At 40.2% G+C, this 20434-nt stretch overlaps 1 protein-coding gene across 1 annotated transcript in view; it reads right to left on the minus strand.

Annotated features, from left to right (window-relative positions):
* The window catches only part of TEX11 (testis expressed 11), a 292291-nt gene that overhangs the window by 1762 nt on the left and 270095 nt on the right, over nt 1–20434 (minus strand). The window contains exons 25-26 of the mRNA XM_005593879.3: nt 20161–20269; nt 18969–19089 (exon numbers count right to left, since the gene is read on the minus strand). Coding sequence (XP_005593936.2) covers nt 18969–19089; nt 20161–20269 — 230 coding nt within the window. The remainder of the gene's footprint in view (nt 1–18968; nt 19090–20160; nt 20270–20434) is intronic.

Raw genomic sequence — 20434 nt, forward strand, 5'->3', positions numbered from 1 at the left:
ATGCTGTCTCAGCTGCCATCCTTTCATTCATTTGGATCCAAAAAGAAATTCCTATACATAAATCACTGTGATAATGAGGGCACTAAGAGGGAAAAGACAAAACTTTTATCCTAAAGGTTGCGCAATGCTTTTGGGGACACAAGGCATCCACATGTAAAGATGACTTCACAAGGTATGTGATTAAGAGACACAAACATTAGGTGCTCCCATTCAGTTAAAGAAATGAGCACTGGGATATCCCAGTCAGAGGCGGTCTAGTCTCTGCTTGAAACAGTACCCCTCATCCTTGTCCAGTTCGTAGACTTATACTTTTTCTTCAAATTCACAAGCAGAGTTAGTTGTCTGTTTCCACAGCAAGCTGTCCATTCCTCTAATATAACTTACATCATATTGTTTTGAAATGCTATATATTTATCTCCTCCAGACTATTGAGTTCCTTGAGGTACAGGGAATTTTTCTTGTGCATTTTTGTCTCTTTAGAGTCCAGCATTGTGCCTGGCACATAAGAGAGGCACAACAGATGTTTGCTAAATGAATGAATGAACAAATGAATCAAATCCAGTCAGATGCCACCTCCTCAGTGAGGATTTCCCTGGCTCTCCTCAATTTCTTGCTCAAACCTCTTTGCCCCTCTGGTACTTTGTTCACAGCATCCATAATAGTACTTTGAACACTGTACTGCCTGTCTCCCCCACTAGGCAAGGAGCCCCTTGAAGGTAAAATGACATTTGCTTTTGTATATCCACAGCTTGGCACAGTGTCTGATGCAGGGTATGAGTGTTGTGATTTTAATGTTATGAATGAAAAAAAAAGACTTAAACAAACAAACAAACATGATCTTAGGGTAGATGAGTAGGATCTACATATACAGAGACTATATGAAATGTCCAGAATAGGCAAAGCCATAGAGACAGAAAGGAGATTCGTGGTTGCCAGGGGCTGGGGAAGGGAGGTATGGGGAAGGACTGCTAATGGGTATAGAGTTTCTTTTGGGGATGATGAAAATGTTCTAGAATTAGATAATGGTGATGGTTGCACAATCTTGTGAATATACTATAACTCACTGAACTGTATACCTTAATGTGAGTTTTATGATATATGAACCAAATCTCAATTAAAAAGAAAAATACAGATATTCAGAGAAAGAGAAGGGCATTCCATGTGGGTAGAACAGAATAAATGTGGACTTGGATTGTACCTGAGAACAAGCATGTCTTAGGAAGACCAAGAGTTGTTTGGCCTAAGCAGATGATTTATGTAGAGGTGTTAATGGGAAATAAGACTGGAAATGTAGGATGGGGCTTCCTAAGCCTTTCCTCAATGTTCTTCCTCAGAACACTAGTGTCATGAGAAATGTTAACAGATGGTCTATGAAAATAGAGTTCTTTAGTCAAATACATTTTGGAAATGCCGCATTCTATATATCACCGTTTTGGGGCATTATAATGCACATTAGTTCACTGAAAGTTTAAGGAAGTTTTACAGTAAAGAAACCACGGAACTTTGTCTAATCCAGGGCATGTGGAACGTTTGCTAACACCTTGTGGGCTGCAGTGTTAAGGGTTTTTGCATTACAGGCTTCAGATTTTGAAATTTATCCTGATGGCAATGGGAAGGCACTGAAACTTTTTGAGAAAGAGAGTGATATGATGCAAGTGTAGTTTTAATAAGATAGAAATGCCAGTAGTTTTAATAAGATAGAAATGCCAGTGGTGTTTAGAACAGACCTCCGTGTGGGAAAACAGACAGGGAGACTTGTTTAAAGGGAGTTGTGGCTGGGTGCGGTGGCTCACGCCTGTAATCCTAGCACTTTGGGAGGCCAAGGAGGGCGGACCACCTGAGGTCAGGAGTTCAAGACCAGCCTGACCAACATGGAGAAACCCCGTCTCTACTAAAAATACAAAATTAGCCAGGCATGGTGGCGCATGCCTGTAATCCCAGCTACTCGGGAAGCTGAGGCAGAAGAATCGCTTGAACCCAGGAGGTGGAGATTGTGGTGAGCTGAGATCATGCCAGTGCACTCCAGCCTGTGCAACAAGAGCGAAACTCCAAACTCCGTCTCAAAAAATAAAATAGAGGCCAGGTGTGGTGGCTTGTGCCTGTAATCCCAGCACTTTGGGAGGCCGAGACAGGCAGATCACGAGGTCAGGAGATCAAGACCATCCTGGCTAACATGGTGAAACCCTGTCTCTACTAAAAATACAAAAAAATTAGCCGGGCGTGATGGCGAGCGCCTGTATTCCCAGCTATTCGGGAGACTGAGGCAGGAGAATGGCGTGAACCCGGGAGGCGGAGCTTGAAGTGAGCCGAGATCTTACCACTGCACTCCAGCCTGGGCGACAGAGCGAGATTCTGTCTCAAAGAAAAAATAATAAAAATAAAAATAAATTAAAATAAAATAAAGGGAGTTGTGTGATCTAAGAATGAAGTGATAAGGGTCAGAACTAAAATAGTGACAATTTAGATGGACAGATGTAAGAATCATTTAAAGGAAGAATCAATAGAACTTGGTAACTGATTTGATATGGGGAATGACAGGTCAAGTGAAAATGGCTCTAAGTTTGGCTGAAAGAATGCTGGTATCATTGAAAGAAAAAAATGGACATGTTTCTGGGGATAAGGGATAAAGCAACAATAAGTTCTATTTTAAGCATGTTGGCTTGAGGTAACTCTGGAGATAAGCAGGCTGTTGCAGATATGGACTGGAACTCAGGTAACACTTAAAGGACAGAGTACGGAATACAGAGTAGCAAAGAGTAGAGAATATTGGAAATGTTCATAGTTGGGTGGTAAGAGGGAGAAGAACGCAGAGGAGTGGCGAGAAAATAAAGGAAAAAGGAAAACAGAATTTCAATAAGGAGGCAGTGGCCAATAATGAAGGCCAGGGAAAAGAGACCATCATATTTGCCTGGAAGGTGGTAATTTGTGGTCTTGTAAAGTGTGGCTGACAGTGCAGAATGTGAGGGAAAGAATGGCTCAAGATGAGGACAGATAGGTTAGCAGGACTTTGTATACCACATTCAGGATTTTGGTCTTTAAGAGCAATGGGAAACTACTAAAGAGGATTTCAAAAGGTCATGCATACTCAAAAATGTAAAAGATTGGCCGGGCATGGTGGCTCACACCTGTAATCCCAGGACTTTGGGAGGCCGAGGTGGGCGGATCATGAGGTCAAGAGATCGAGACCATCCTGGCCAACATGGTGAAACCCCATCTCTACTAAAAATACAAAAATTAGCTGGGTGTGGTGGCACGTACCTGTAGTCCCAGCTACTCGGGAGGCTGAGGCAGGAGAATCGCTTGAACCCGGGAAGCAGAGGTTGCAGTGAGCTGAGATCGCACCACTGCACTCCAGCCTGGGCAACAGAGCGAGACTCCGTCTCAAAAAAAAAAAGCAAAACAAAACAAAACAAAACAAAACAAAAAAAAAAACCACCTTGGTTGCTGGGCAAAGAAAGGAAGGAAGGAAGCAAGAGTAGATGCGAGACCAGTTAAAAGGTTCCTGAGATCACTAAAGTAGCTGAGATAAAAGGTGATAACTTGAATTAGGTTATTGATGGTGGAAGAGAGGAGGAAGTAGGTGAATTTGAGAGATATTTGGGAGGTCAAATTGATAGTACTTGGTGATAGATTAGAAGTGGGAGTGAGGGAGGTGCTGAGGATGACTCCTAGATGCCTGGCTTGGGCAACCAGAAGAATGATGGTGTCATTCAATGAGTTAGGGAACACGGGAGTTTTATTTTAATTTGCATTAGTTGCACTCATGCCCAGCATTGCTTATGAAAATCATTAATCCTCAATAAAGAAATGCATCCACACAGCTACTGACCTCAAAGCCACATGGACTTGCCTACATGTAATACAAATCAATGCCAGCAAACTGAGGTGTTTGCTCTGATGGTTTTTGGGGCCTCATATTTGAAACCAGTTTTCTCTGCCCTTAACATCTTAATACATATGGCAGCCATGTAGATCTCTAACTGAATTGTAGGTATTCTGGAGCACAAATGCCTCTCCTTTTAGGCTCTCCATAGATTCCCAAAGTAAATAGTATGTGCATCAGTTTTATTAGGATACAATTAAAAAAAAAAACATAGTTTACCTAAAGTGCACAATGCAGTGGTTTTTAGTATATTCACAGTATTCACAGAGTTCTGCCACCATCACCACAATCAATTATGGAATATTTTCATCCCTCCAAAAAGAAAGCCCATGTCCATTGGCTCCACATTCCCCCCGCCCCCAGCCAATATCCTTCCATTTCCTCTCAACCTCCTCCCCTACCCCACTAAGCCCTGGACAACCACTACTGTCATTTCTGTCTCTTATAGATTGACCTTTTCTGGACATTTAAGATAAATGGGGCCAGGCAGTATGTGGGCCCTTGTGACTGACATCTTTCACTTACCATGTTTTCAAGGTTTATCCATGTTATAGCATGTGTCAATACTTCATTCCTTTTAATGGCCAAATAATATTCCATTGAATGGAAATATCACATTTTGTTTACCCATTCATTGGCTAACAGACATTTGGGTTGTTTCCATTTTGGGCTATATGAATAGCTTTGCTATGAACATTTGCTATGAGTCTTTGGACACATGTTTTCATTTCTCTTGGGTATACACCTACCAGTGGAATTTCTGGGTCATAGGGTAACTATGTTTAACCTTCTGGGAAGCTGCCAGACGTTTTCAAAGCTAGAACAATATGAACAATAAAATAAAGTAATATTGTATTACATATGTATAAAATACATATCTGCCTGGGTGTGGTGGCTCATGCGTATAATCCCAGCACTTTGGAAGGCCAAGGAGGGTGAGTTGCTTGAGCTCAGAAGGTTGAGATTAGCCTAGGAGACATGGCGAAACCGCATCTCTACCAAACATACAAAATATTAGCTGGGTGTAGTGGCATGCGCTTGTAGTTTTAGCTACTTGGGAGGCTGAGGTGGGAGGATCTCTTGAGCCCAGGAGGTCAAGGCTACAGTGAGCCATCATCATGCCATTGCACTCCAGCCTGGGTGACAGAGTGAAACTCCATTTCAAAAAAAGCCCACAAAACTTAATGTGTGTGTGTGTGTGTGTGTGTGTGTGTGTGTGTGTGTGTGTTGTTTTTTTTTTTTTCATAGAGACAGAGTGTAACTTTGTTGCCCAGGCTGGTCTCAAACTTCTGGCTTCAAGTGAACCTCCCACTTCCGCCTCCCAAACTGCTGGGATTACATGCATGAGCCACTGCACCAGGCCTAAAATGTTTTGTGGTATCTTGTGTTATTATTAATTCATGTAACCAAATCTATTTGTTTTCTGTACAGCTTCTGAGTGGGTCCTCTCCATTCCATGATTTTAAAACATGCTTTCCTCTGTTTTTTCCTAATGCTTTTATAGCTTTGATTTTATATTTAGCTCTTTATCTGGATTTTCTTTATTTCTTCCTTTTGGACTTTATTTTTTTGCATGGTATAAGGCAAAAAAAAAATACTACCACTTATATAGTACTTACTATGTGCTGCTATAAGTACTTTATATATATTACGTTATTTAACACTAATAATACTGTAAGGTAGGCACTTTTTTTAAAGCTTTTATTTATTTATTTATTTTTCATAGAGACAAGGTCTCGCTATGTTGGCCGGGCTGGTCTCGAATTCCTAGCCTCAAGCGATACTCCCGCCTTCGCCTCCCAAAGTACTGAGATTATTATTATATTTATTTTACAGATGAGGATACAGAGGTATAAAGAATTAATTAATAAGACCAAAGTTATACAGCTAATAAATGGTGTAGCCAGAATTTATTTGAACTGGCTATGTGGCTCCAAAGTCTGTTCTCTTAACCACTATGCTATAATGCCCCTCAGTTTAAAAATAAGGATGTAACTTTGTTTTTTAAATTGTCCCAATACCATTTTACCAATTGTTCCCTCAGTGATGTCATATACCTCCTCTATTGCATACAAAATTCTCATAGATATGTGGATCTCCTTCTGGGCTCGGTCCTGTTCTATTAATCTATTTGTAGATTTTGGCACTAATGCCATACTTTTAAAATTAATATCATTTTATAGTTTTAAAAGTATTTGATAAGGCAAGTCCTTCCTTGTTCTTTCACAAAAAATGTTTTGGTTCATTTTCTTTTAGGGAAGAATTTTAGAATCACCTTATCAAGTTTCATTAAAAATCTTATTGAGATTTTAATTTTGACTGAATTTATTGCATCGAATTTAGGGAAACTGACTTCATACTGTTAAGGCTTTGCTGTCCAAGAACATGGTATATATTTCCATTTGTTTGCGACTTATGCATTCTTGAAAGCAGAATGGAACAATCTGTAGACAGAGAGTAAAAATGATAGACAGGCAGTAAAATGCCTTAGGAAGTAGAAGGGGATTGAACTGACAGTGCAAGGTTGAGAAAATTTCTTTTGAAAAAAGAGGAAAGGTGAGTAGATAGGTACAGTGGTAGAATGTTATGGTTGAGACCTGGGCCAATGAGGGATCTCATATGTGATGCCCTTGATCTTCTCAACTGGAATGATATGATGAGATCATCTAATGGGGAATGAGGTAGGTTTAAGTTTTTATGAGGTTAGAAAAGGTTTGAAGCAGCCACTTTGAGTTTGCCAAAAAGTTGACAGGAATAAAAGTATTTCTGAGCAGCAATGAGAACCCATTGAAGGCGTAACAGAATGAATCTGTACTGGGCCAGATCTAGGTGGTTCTGTAACTTTCTTTAGTGCTTCTGCTGCTCAAGATCAGGAGCAGAAGAACTGATGGTGGCAAGGTATCAGGTTTGAGAAAAAATGAAATGGCAGGAATAATCAGAAGAAGAGAGAAAGAGAGAAGGAAGGGAAGGAAGGCAGGGAGGGAGGAAGGGAAGGAGGGAGGGAAGAAGGAAGGAAGCAAAGAAAGAAATAAAGAAAAGAGAAAGAAAAGAAAGAGAAAAAGAAAAAAAGGTAGTTAGACTGGACTATAATAGAGTGGGAAAAGACGAGTGATTTGAAGTTCAAGTGAGAACAGAGAATAGATATGGGGGAGTAAAGGGAGATTATACTCAATAGAAAAGTGTTGTGTTAGCTACCAATCTTGAAGGTGGAGCAGTGCCACAGTGGGTGGCTTACATGGGATGTAGACAGTGGCTAAAGGGTAAAAAACAGAAACGGTGAAGTGTAAGAATTGCTAACATGGATGCCAAAGTCACTTAGGATAAAAAATAACAATGAAGTTATCAAGGAAGGAAAAGGTGGGTCCAGGACATGACAACATTGGTGATTAAGAGATATAGCTTTTAAGTGAAGAGAAGCCATAGGAAGCTGGTATATAAATAGTACAAAGTACCATCATAGAGCAAAGTTCCAGGTAATTTAGTCCCTTCTGCTGAGAAAAAGGGAGTTGGAAAAGATGAGACCTCCATAAAAATTGGTAGTGAGGGACACGTTTTCTTCAGGGAAGATTCTGCTTTGTTCTAAGAAGAAGGGAGAGAAGGAGGTGAAGGTTGATGATAAAGAGAATATTGAGTAGTGCCTGGGAAAAACTCTGTCTTGTTTTTGGGGTTGAATGAGGTTATGGATAGATAGCCTTAAGGGTCTAGGTAAGGATTTGGGAAATACAGAGTTGTTAAAAGATTTGAGGGAAAGGGAGTGATAGAGCAAAGGTTGCGTTTTAGGGAGATATATTTGATAGGGATGCACAGGAGAAAATGGAGAAGAGAAGGAAGAGCCAGAGACCAATTAGGAAACTACAAAGCTGTAGGAGAGACACAATATCAAAGCCTGACTCAAAGATGCCTTTGTATGAACCTCAATTCCAGTCTCAGGGAGACGTGAGGCTTGGAAGGAGGAAGATTTAGATGAAAGAAGGCTGGATGCAGGGGCTCACACCTGTAATCCCAGCACTTTGAGAGGAAATGGCAGGAGAATTGCTTGAGCCCAGGAATTTGAGACCAGCCTGGGCAACACAGCAAGACTTCCTCTCAATTAAAAAAATTTTATTAAAAAATAGATGAAAGAAAACCCAAGGACCATTGTCCTATGAAGAAAGAACACGGGGTGCAATTTTTAGTTTTGCCATTATATAGTGGTATGACCTTGTGTCAGATATTTAACCTTTCAATGCCTCAGTTTGCAAAATAATGAGCTTAAATTAGGTAACTGCAAAGATCGTTAGTTTCCAGTTCTAAATTTTCTCAGTCATTGAATGAAGCTTTACCTTATACTTCCTTTAGATTCCAATTGCCTAATCTATGAACTTATATAAGATTGGCAGAAGTAGGAACTGAGATGAAATTGAACTAGTAGAAGGCCAAACAAGAGACAAAGGTATTGATAACCGACCTTCTCCAACTTTAATGTGCATACAAGTCCCTTGGAAATATTGTTTGTTTGTTTGTTTGTTTGTTTTGGAGATGGAGTCTTACTCTGTTGTCCAAGCTGGAGTGCAGTGGTGTGATTTTGGCTCACTGCAACCTCCACCTCCTGGGTTCAAGCGATTCTTCTGCCTCAGCCTCCCAAGTAGCTGGGATTACAGGCGCCTACCACCACACCTGGCTGATTTTTGTAATTTTAGTAGAGACGGGGTTTCACCATAATGGCCAGGCTGGTTTCAAACTCTGACCTCAAGTAATCCATCCACCTCGGCCTCCCAAAGTGCTAGGATTACAGGCGTGAGCCACCGTGCCTGGCCGAAAATATAGTTAAAATGCAGACTGATTCAGTAGGTCTGGGGCCTAAGATTCCATACTTCTAACAAGCTCCTAGGGGATGCTGATCACGCTTTGCGAAGCAAACTCTTAGAGAATGTAGCTCAGTAGTTTGAATCACCTTAGCTTCCTTTGTAAAAGGAAAGAGTCTGTGTTCTTCTGGGCTTCTTGGTTACAAAACGCCTTTGTGACTGTGACTCTGACATCAGCTGTGAGGATTAGGTTTGTCTCTTCTCTTTAAGTGTAGGTTTCCCTCCACCATTATTTAAGCTTTTGTATATTCTTAAAAATGAACCAAGAAATTTCCACTTCCATGAGATGGAATAGATGTACTTATCCCTATTCTTCCTGCTAAATAGAACTCCTGAACATTATACATAAAACAAACATAAGAAACCTCTGAAAGGTGTAGAGAAAGGGAAGACCTTGGAGCCAAGGATTGGCATAGTGGTAAGTTCTCTGGGTTTTCTTTTTGCTTCATATACCCCAAACTTGGTGCTAGAGATGCCAACAGACATAGACCAAAAAAGAAAAAGAAAAAACTAAAAAAGCCCCAAGAAAAGTCTGCTGTCTCTAGCCAAGGGACCGGTAGTAAAAAGGAGTCCTCTACCTTGAGTATCAATGACGGAGGCCAAGTTAGAAACTTAGGCTCGTTTCTACCTCTACCTGGAAGTAACAAGGCTGGGCCCACTCCCTTGCTAAAGCAGGTCAGAGAAACCAAGTTAAAACAGAAGGTTTAAATGAGATCCAGAGTCTCAGAACAAAATATGAAATTGTTCAGGTTTAACAAATTTACTCATTATACTAATAACCAGGAAGATCTCAAATAATGAAAAAGACAATGAATTGACGCCAACACTGATATGACAGAAATGTTACAATACCCGACAAAGATCTTTTTTCTATGACTTAAAAAAAATGGGGTAAAATACATATAGCACAAAATTTAACCACCTTAACGATTTTAAGTGAACAGTTCAGTGGCATTAAGTACATTCACATTGTTGTGCCACCTTCACTACCATCCATCTCCAGAACCAGTTTCATCTTGCAAAGCTAAAGGTCTGTGCCTATTATATAATAACCCCAGTCCTTGGCGACCACCACTTTACTTTCTTTTTTTTCCAATTGTTTATTAAATAATTTTTTTATTATGGAGATAATTAAATGACATGTTTGTTGTCTGAAAGAGATAGACACTTTTGCTTGTTTATGGAGATATAAAATGTAAATGCCTTACTATTTTATTCCCTTCCACAAATACTGAGTTTGAGTAATTTTGCTGGATTCTTCAAACTCTGAGTATTCAGTATTCAGTATTCATGTAAAACTGAGTGAACAACCCTGACTGGCAAACAGAAGCCCAAGCCTAGTGACTCTAAGCTAAGGCCAATCTTGAGCCTGCAAGAAGAGGCCAATGAACACCCAGTCAGCTCTTCCTGGGGAGCCTCCCCTGCAGGTGTCCATCTCTATGAATTTGACCACTCTGGGTACTTCATATAAATAGAAGGATATGATATTTGTCCTTTTGTGACAAACAACGACTTGATGAATCTCTAGAGAATTATGCTAAGTGAAAAGAACCAATCTTGGTCAGGTGTGGTGGCTCACACCTATAATCCCAGCACTTTGGGAGGCCAAGGAGGGAGGATTGCTTAGTCCAGGAGTCTGAGATCATCTTGGGCAACATAGTGAGACCCCCATCTCTACAAAAAAAAATTAAAAAATTAGCTGGGCGTGGTGGTGCATGCCTGTGGTCCCAGCTACTCAGGGAGTTAAGGTGGGAGGATCGCTTAAGCCTGGGGGGCTGAGGCTGAGCTATGATGAGCTTCACGTGCAGAGTGACAGAGCAAGACCCTGTCTCAAAAAAAGCCAATCTCAAAAAGTTATGTACTATATGATTCCAAATCTCAAAAGCTATATACTGTTTGATCACATTTATATGACATGCTTGAAATGACAAAATTATAGAAATTGGTAATAGATTTGTGGTTGCCAGGGTTTAAGGAAGAGCTGCGAGTGGGAGAGAAGAGTGTGAGGGCTATACAAAGGAAACATGAGGAATACTTGTGGTGACAGAAATGCAATGCTCTATGTCTTGATTGTGATAATGCCAATATCTTGATTGTGATATTGTACTCTAGTTTTGTTATTGTTGGGGGAACTGGGTAAAGAGTACGTGAGCACTTTGGAAGGCCAAGGTGAGCAGATCACTTGAGGCCAGAAGTTCGAGACCAGCCTGGCCAACACGTCTCTACTAAAAACACAAAAAAATTAGCCGGGCGTGGTGGCGGGCGCCTGTAGTCCCAGCTACTCAGGAGGCTGAGGCAGGAGAATGGTGTGAACCTGGGAGGCGGAGCTTGCAGTGAGCCGAGTTCACGCCACTGCACTCCAGCCTGGGTGACAGAGTGAGACTCCGTCTCAAAAAAAAAAAAAAAAAAAAAAAAATTAAAAAAAAAATTAATCACTGCATTTAAAAGCTAACTATCCAGTCATGTTTCAGGGGATGAGCAATAAATGGATGGGAAACTCATGAGAAAAGTAGAAAAACATTAAGCTCTCTAACAGGTAAACCAAGAGCCAGAGAATTGGAACTGCAATATATTGGACAGAATGAAAGTGGCAAAAACAAAATGCACAGAGAAATTTTGGCCTTATAGAGAGACTATGGAAATTGATCAACTTGGAGTTATAGTAAAATCTAATTTCAGTTTGTATTGGTCACTATGGCAAACACACCTGAAAGGTCCAGAGGAGGCTCATGGCTTAGAAATAGAATTTCCTGTTCATCCGAGAAGACAGTAAAATAAATAATCCAAATGTCCAATGTTGAAGTTTTTATTTTTAAACTTAAATTCACACAGGCCATAATTACACATCTCCAGGAGAATTCTAGGCTTTGGTAAGTCAATGCTAGTTTGTATCAGATTGTCACCCTGCTATAATGTTCCACCATCTGTTGTGATTTGCAGATAGTCATGTCTCGCTTCACAATGGGGACACAAGCTGAGAAATGTATCATTAGGTGATTTCATCATTGTGTGAATATCACAGAAGTGTCCTTACACAAATTTACACGGTATAGCCTCCTACACACCTAGGCGATATGGTAAAGCCCATTGCTCCTAGTCTACAAACCCATACAGCATGTGACTGTACTGAATACTGTAGGCAACTGTAACCCAATGGTAAGTATTTGTGTATCTAAACATAGAAATGGTAGAGGAAAAATGTGGTATGAAAGATAAAAAAAATGGTATGCCTTTATAGGGCACTTACCATGAATAGAGCTTGCAGGACTAGAAGTTGCTCTGGGTGAGTCAGTGAGTGAGTGGTGAGTGAACACGAAGGTATAGGACATTCTTGTACATTACTGTAGACTTTATAAACACTGTATACCTAAGCTGCACTCAGTTTATTAAAGGGTATTTTTCTTTCTTAATAATAAATTAACCTTTGGCCAGGCGTGGTGGCTCACACCTGTATTCTCAACACTTTGGGAGACCAAGGCAGGCAGATTACTTAAGCAGATTACTTGAACTTGAGTTCAAGACCAGCCTGGGCAACATGGTGAAACCCTGTCTCTATTAAAAATACAAACAAATTAGTCAGGTGTGGTGGTGCGCACATGTGGTCTCAGCTACTCGGGAGGCTGAGGTGGGAGGATTGATTGTACCTGGGAGGTCAAAGCTGCAGTGAGCTGAGATCGTGCCACTGCTCTCCAGCCTGGGTGACAGAAAGAGATTTTGTCTCAAAAAATATGTAAATATAAATTGAACTTGTCTTACTGCAACTTTTTTCCTTTATAAACTATAATACCAGCACTTTGGGAGGCCAAGGTGGGTGGATCACTTGAGGTCAGGAGTTTGATACCAGTCTGACCAACATGGTGAAACCCTGTCTCTACTAAAAATACAAAATTAGCCAGACGTGGTGGCACATGCCTGTAATCCCAGCTACTTGGGAGGCTGAGGCAGGAGAATCACTTGAACCTGGGAGGCAGAGGTTGTAGTTAGCCGAGATTGCGCCCTCGCACTCCAGCCTGGGTGACAGCGAGACTCCATCTCAAAAACAAAAAACAAAAAACAAAAAATCTTTTTAATTAAAAAAAAAAATTTGTTTTTGACCAGGCACAGTGGCTCACGCCTGTAATCCCAGCACTTTGGGAGGCTGAAGTGAGCCAATCACTTGAGGTCAGGAGTTTGAGGCCAGCCTGGCCAACGTGGTGAAACCTCATCTCCACTAAAAATACCAAAATTATGCGGGTGTGGTGGCGCGCACCTATAGTCCCAGCTATTTGGAAGCTGAAGCAGGAGAATTGCTTGAACCCAGGAGGCAGATGTTGCAATGAGCCGAGACTGCACTCCAGCCTGGGTGACAGAGCGAGACTCTGTCTCAAAAAAACCAAACCAAAACAAAAAAAAAACCCAACTTTTTGACTCTTTTGTAATAACATTTAGCTTAAAACACAAATACATTATACAGTTGTACAAAAATATTTTCTTTATATCCTTATTGTATAAGCGTTTTCCTATTTTTAATTTTTTTTAAAACTTTAAAAACTTTTTGTTAAAAACTAAGACACAAACACATACATTAGCCTAGGCCTACCCAGGGCCAGGATCATCAATATCACTGTCTCCCATCTCCACATTTTGTCCTGCTGGAAAGGCTTCCTGGGCAAAACATACATGGAGCTGTCATTTCCTAGGATGATAATGCCATTTTCTGGAATACCTCCTGAAGGACCTGCCTGAAGCTGCCTTACAGTTTTAACTTTCTTTTATAAGTAAAAGGAATATACTCTAAAATAATGATAAAAGTATAGTAAATACATGAAACAGCAACATAGTAATTTGTTATATCACTAACAAGAATTATGGACTGTATCTAATTGTATGTGCTGTACTTTTATATGACTGGCAGTTCAGTAGGTTTTGTTAACACTGGCATCGCCACAAACATGTGAGTGATGTGTTGCCTTATGATGGCTACGATGTCACTAGGTGACAGGAATTTTTCAGCTCCATTATAATCTTACAGGACCACCATTATATATTATGAAATGTCATGATGTGGCACATGACTATATTTATATATTAAGAAGTAGTTGAGTCAAGAGCAGTCAGGATCCTCAGATATTAACATGGACTCAAATAATGGCTTTCTGTGGAACTTTAAGCAAGGCATGTAGTGTTCTTAATGTTTTATAGCTCTCTTATAATAACAATACTGCCTTACATGTATACAAGCTGTTAAAGTTTACAAAACATACATTATTTTCATTGATCTTTACAACTCCAGTGTGGGAGAGTCAGATCAGGTATTATTCCCACTTTACAAATGTGAAAACTGAAGTCAAACAGCAGAGGAGTGATACTAACATGCAACAGGAAACAAACAAAACATCATTTAGACCCTTACCTCACACTATAACCAACTTTAAAATGAATTATAGAGTTACATGTCAGAGATAAAAGTATACAACTTCTACAAAAACACATAGGAAAAAAATCTTTGTAAACGTGGGTTGGGCAAAGATTTCTCAGCATGACCAAAAACATTACCCACAAAAGAAAAAATTGATAAATTGGACTTCATCAAAATTAAAAACTTTGGCTCTTCAAATGATACCCTGAGGAAAATGAAAAGACAAGCCAGAGACTAGGAGAAAATACTTCCAAATCATATATCTCGTAAAGGACTTGTATCTAGAATATATAAAGAACTCTTATAACTCAATAAAAACTCCATTTTAAAAATGGGAAAATAATTGAATAGACATTTATCCAAACACAATACACAAACAGTCAATAAGTACATGAAAAAATGATCACCACCATTAGTCATCAAGGAAATATAAATCAAAACCACAATGAGCTACTACTCCCCACCCACTGGGATGGCTATAACAAAAAAAGAAAAGATGAACAATAATAAGTGTTGAGAATGTAGAGAAATTGGAATCTTCATACACCGCTAGTGAAAATGTAAAATGGTATGGCCACCTTGGCAAACAGACTGCAGCTCCTCCAAAAGCTAAATCTAGAGTTACCTGATGACCCAACAATTCCATTCCTAGGTATATATTCAAGAGAATTAAACACATATGTTCACAAAAACACTTGCACATGAATGTTTATAATAGCATTATTCATAATAGCCAAAAAGTGGAAACAACTCAAATATCTATGAACTGATGAATGGATAAACAAAGTGTGTTATATCCATTCACTAGAATGTTATTCAGCAAACGAAAAAGGAATGGAATACTGATAATACCACAACATGGATCAACCTCAAAAACATTATGCTCAATGAAATGAGCCAGACACAAGAGGCCATGTATTATATAATTTCATTTATATGAAGTGTCCAGAAAGAGAAAATCTACAGAGACAGAAAGCGGATCTGTGGTTGCCTGGAGCTGAAGGTGGGAGCAAGAATTGTCTGTAAATGGGCAAGGGGGAAATTTCTAGGGTAATGGAAATGTTCTAAAACTGGACTGTGGGAGGAAGGATGGAGCAAGATGGCTGAATAGAAGCCTCCACCAATCATCCTCTCTGCAGGAACACCAAATTTAATAACTATCTGCACAAAAATTAAGAATAAAAAATCAGGTGAGTGATCACAGCCCCTGGTTTTAACTTCATATCACTGAAAGAGCCACTAAAGAGTGTAGGAAAGACAATCTTGAATTGCCAATGCCACCCCCTCCTATGCCCCAACAGTGGCTGCATGGCATGGTGAATCTGTGTGCTTGGGGAAGGGAAACCACAGTGATTGTGGGATCTTGCTTGGAACTCTGTGCTGCCCTGTCACAGCGGAAAGTAACACTGGGCAGAACTCAACTGATTCTCATGGAGGGAGTATTTAGACCAGCCCTAGCTAGAGAGCAATTGTCCATCCCAGTGGTTGGAACTTGAGTTCCAACAAGCCTTGCCACTGAGAGCTAAAGTGCCCTGGGGTTTTAAATAAATTTGAGAGGCAGTCTAGGCCACAAGGACTGCAACTCCTGGGCAAATCCTAGTGCTGTGCTGGGCTTGGAGCCAGTGCATCTGGGGGACATGCAACCTGGTGAGACACCAGCCAGGGCAGCCAAGGCAGTGATTGCACCACTTCTCCCTCAACCCCAGGCAGTGCAGTTTGTAGCTCCAAAAGAGACCCCTTCCTTCTACTAGAGGAGAGGAGAGGGAAGCTTAAGAGGGACTTTGTCTTGCATCTTGGATACCAGCTCAGCCACAGTAGGATAGGGCACTTGGCATAGTCATGAGGGCCCCATTCTAGGCCCTAGTTCCCAGATAACATTTTGAGACACACCTTGGGCTAAAGCGTACCCACTGCCTTCAAGGGAAGGACCCAGTCTCAGCAGGATTCATCACCTGCTGACTAAATAGCACTTTGGTCCTCAATGATCAGCAGCAGTAGCCAGGTAGTACATACTGTGGGCCTTAGGTGAGACTCTGAGACATGCTGGCTTCAGTTGTGACCCAGTACACTCCCAGCTGTGGTGGCTATGAGGAGAGACTCCTTCTGCTTGAGAAAAGCTGAGGGAAGAGTAAAGAGGATTTTGTATTGCAGCCTAGATATTAACTCAGCCACAGTGGGTTAGAGCACCAAGTGGGCTCCTAGGGTCCCTGGTTCCAGGCCTTGGCTCTTGGATGGGATTTCTGTATCTGTCCTGGGCCAGAGAGGAGCCCACTTCTCTGAAGTATGAGTCCCAGGCCTGGCAGCATTCACCACAAGCTGACCGCAGAGCTCTTGGGCCTCAAGTGAACACTGGCAGTAGCCCGGCAGAACTCCCCACACCACCTGATGGTAGTGGCCATGGGGAGAGACTCTTCTGCGTGTGGAAAGAGGAAACCGTGGGAAAGACTTTGTCTTGTGGTTTGGATACCAGCTAAGCTGCAGTAGAATAGAGCACTAGGTAGACTTCTAGGGTTTCTGACTCCAGGCCCTGGCTCCTGCATGTCATCTCTGGGGCCAGGGGGAAGTCGCTGCCCTGAAGGGAAGGACACAGCCTGACTGGCTTCACCACCTGCTGACTGTAGAGCCCTAAGGCCTTGAGCAAACATAGGTGGTAGCCAGGTAGTGGTTACAGTGGGCCTTGGGTGAGACCCAGTGCTGTGCTGCCTTCAGGTCTGACCAGCACAGTTCCAGTGGTAGTGGCCACAGGGTGCTTGTATCACCCCTCCTCCAGCCCCAGGCAGCTCAGCAGAGTAGAACAGAATAGCAAACCCAGAAATAAATCCATACATCTACAGTGAACTCATTTTTGACAAAGGTGCCAATAACATACTTTGGGAAAAGGAGAGTCTCTTCAATAAATGGTGCTGGGAAAACTGGATATCCAATATGCAGAAGAAGGAAACTTGAGATCCCTATGTCTTGCCTTATACAAAGATCAAATCAAAATGGATTAAAGACTCAAATCTAACACTTCAAACTATGAAACTAATACAAGAAAATATTGGGAAATCTCTCCAGGATATTGCAGTAGGCAAAGATTCCTTGAGCAATATCCTACAAGTATGGGCAACCAAATAAAAAATGGACAAATGGGATCACATCAAGTTTAAAAGCTTCTGCACAGCAAAGGAAACAATCAACAAAGCGAAGAGACAACCTACAGAATAAGAGAAAATATTTACATACTACTTCTCTGATAAGGGATTAATAACCAGAATATACATAGAGCTCAAACAATTCTATAGGAAAAATAATCTAAAAATCGAGTTTTAATATAAGGAAAAGATCTGAATAGACATTTCTCAAAAGAAGACATACAAATGGCAAACCGGCAAATGAAAAGGTACTTACTATCGCTGATCATCAGAGAACTGCAAATCAAAACTACAATGAGATATTGTCTCACCCCAGTTAAAATGGCTTATATCCAAAAGACAGGCAATAGCAAATGCTGGTGAGGATGTGGAGAAAAGGGAACCTTCACACACTGTTGGTGGGAACGTACATTAGTACAACCACTATGGAGAACAGTTTGGAGGTTCCTCAAAAAACTAAAAATTGAGTTACCATATGATCCAGCAATCTCACTACTGGATATACACCCAAAAGAAAGGAAATCAGTATATCAAAGAGGTATCTGCACTCCTATGTTTGTTGCAGCACTGTTTACAATAGCTAAGATTTGGAAGCAACCTAAGTGTCCGTCAACAGATGAATGGATAAAGACAATGTGGTACCTATACACAATGGAGAACTATGCAGCCATAAAAAAAGAATGAGATCCAGTCACTTGCAGCAACATGGATGGAACTGGAGATCAGTATATTGAGTGAAATAAGCCCAGCACACACAAAAAAGCAAACTTCACATGTTCTCACTTATTTGTGAAAGCTGAAAATTAAAATAATTGAACTGTTGGGGAGAGAAATAGAGAGATGGTTACCAGAGGAGGGGTGGGGGAAATGTGGGAATGGTTAATAGGTACAAAAAATAGAATGAATAAGATCTGTACTTAGTAGCACAACAGGGTGATTATAATCAACAATAATTTAATTGTACATTTTTAAAAACTAAAAGTATAATTGAATTGCTTGTAACACAAAGGATAAACGCTTGAGGTGATGGATACCCCATTTATCCTGATATGATTATTATGCATTATATGCCTGTACCAAAATATCTCATGTAGCCCATAAACATATACACCGCTATGTACCCACAAAAATTAAAAATAAAACATTTTTTAAATGAAAAAACACTGGATTGTAGTGATAGTTGCACAACTCTATAAATTTACTGAATTGTGCACAAGCCATGGTGAATTTTATGATATGTAAATTATACCTCAAGAAACCTAATTTTAAAACCACTGAATAAACCTGCACAGAAAAGAAAAAGAAATCAGCAGAGGAGGGACTAGAATACAGGTCTTCAATGTTCCTTCTACTCTATCACCTGCTTCTGGGAAAGGATGGGAATAGCAATAACTTTTTTCAAAAGGTTCATATCATCACAGAGGAAGTAATCATCCCACCATGATTTGAAAATATAAAATAATTCAAAATGCCTGGTGGTACTGCTATTTGGACCTAATCCATAATATACTTGTGTTAGAAAATGTCTACTTTCAACTATTTATATTTCAGAAAACCCAGGAAAATTCGGTAGTGTGTAACTACAAAATTGTAATATGAATTTATCATAAAACTCATATCAGAAAGCATTATTGTATATAATTTATAGTACACAAGACAGTTCAGTTCTTTAAAATTAACTGAAAGTTTAATATCACTATTTGACTTACAGTGTGGCTAATGTGGCTCAGAGCATCTTCAAAATAGCCCCAAACTTCTTCCAGGGGACAGAGCTCTACATTCGACGCCCCATCTGGCACTGAGAGGTTAATCAAGTTGTGCATACATTTGCTGAAAATCAAAAAGAGAAAACTCATCCCATAAGGAAAGAAATCATTGGCTTCATGGCTAAGATAAGTAAAATCTGGATCTCATCCCAGACTAACAGCTTCAAAACACTTCTGTTCTTCCCTCGGTTTTATCTGGCCTCCAACCTCAGAAGACAGATTTTTGAAGCTGTAAAACAGGTTGACCAATCCTTTCTTTTTTCATGCCTATGGTTGTCTTTCATTCTTTTTTTAGTTTCCCTCACGAAGGAGTTGTGGCTGTCTATTATATTTTATGAGCTGGTTCAATTTACAGGCATTTTAAAGCATCTTGGTACTTCCTCAAATGGGCAAGGGAACTGGGGTTTAAAGTGGAACGATTCCACAAGAACTGTCTTTCGTGCCTTAACACAGGGAGACTGTAATGATGTTTTCCAGACAAAAAAGTCACACAACATCTAGTTTTCCCCATGTCTGGACACAGAAAACAAAAAAGTCTCCAATAGATAATATTTTATACAGCACTTATCAGTGCTTAAAGTGCTTAGAAAAATAATGAGGCAAACATAGCAAAATGTTAACATTTGTTAAATTTGGGTGCTGTGTGCCTGTAATCCCAGCTACTCATGAAGCTGAGGTGGAGAATCGTTTGAGCCCAGGAGTTTGAATCCAGCCTGGGCAACAACACGAGACTCCATCTCTAAAAATAAAACAAATACATCTGGGTGGTGGATACGTTGGTGTTTGTTATATTAACCTCTGTACTTTTCTGTACATTTGGAATATTATTTAGTGATGAAACAAAGAAAGAAAGGTACTTAGCAGTTTTATTATATACACAGATTCACACAAAGAAGCAACTTTTCCCCTTTTTTTTTCTCCTTTGGGAAAAGCAAGCTCCTTGACTTTGCTAAATGATTATTGGTCTGTAATACAACTCTCAGCATGGAGCTGTCCACAGGAGTGCCCCCAGATCATCCCCAGATCATCTCTTAAGTTGGGTCAATTAAGAATGATTGGTTACTTATGAGGCATTGACTATAGTTCTTTTGGCTATCAAAAAGGCTGGATTAAGTTTTGAATTGTATTTACTAACCTGTATTGTGATACATCAATTGATTCTTCCTTTTTGTAGAGCAATAAAGCCTTTTTCAAGGCCTTGAGAGCAATGAAAGGATAGTGTGCAGGCTTTTCCATTGCTATTACTAGAGGAAGAAAAGGAAAAAGGTTGTGAACATCATAATGTCACCCATCACAGTTTTCATCCCAGGCTACCACTTGCTTTCTCTAATGAAACTGGGCTGAAACAGATGAACAAAAATAAACAACAATGAATTTTATAAATGATAAATCTACAGTTGCTTTTGGAA

This window comes from Macaca fascicularis, chromosome X (assembly GCF_037993035.2).
Source record: "Macaca fascicularis isolate 582-1 chromosome X, T2T-MFA8v1.1".
NCBI lineage: Eukaryota > Metazoa > Chordata > Mammalia > Primates > Cercopithecidae > Macaca > Macaca fascicularis.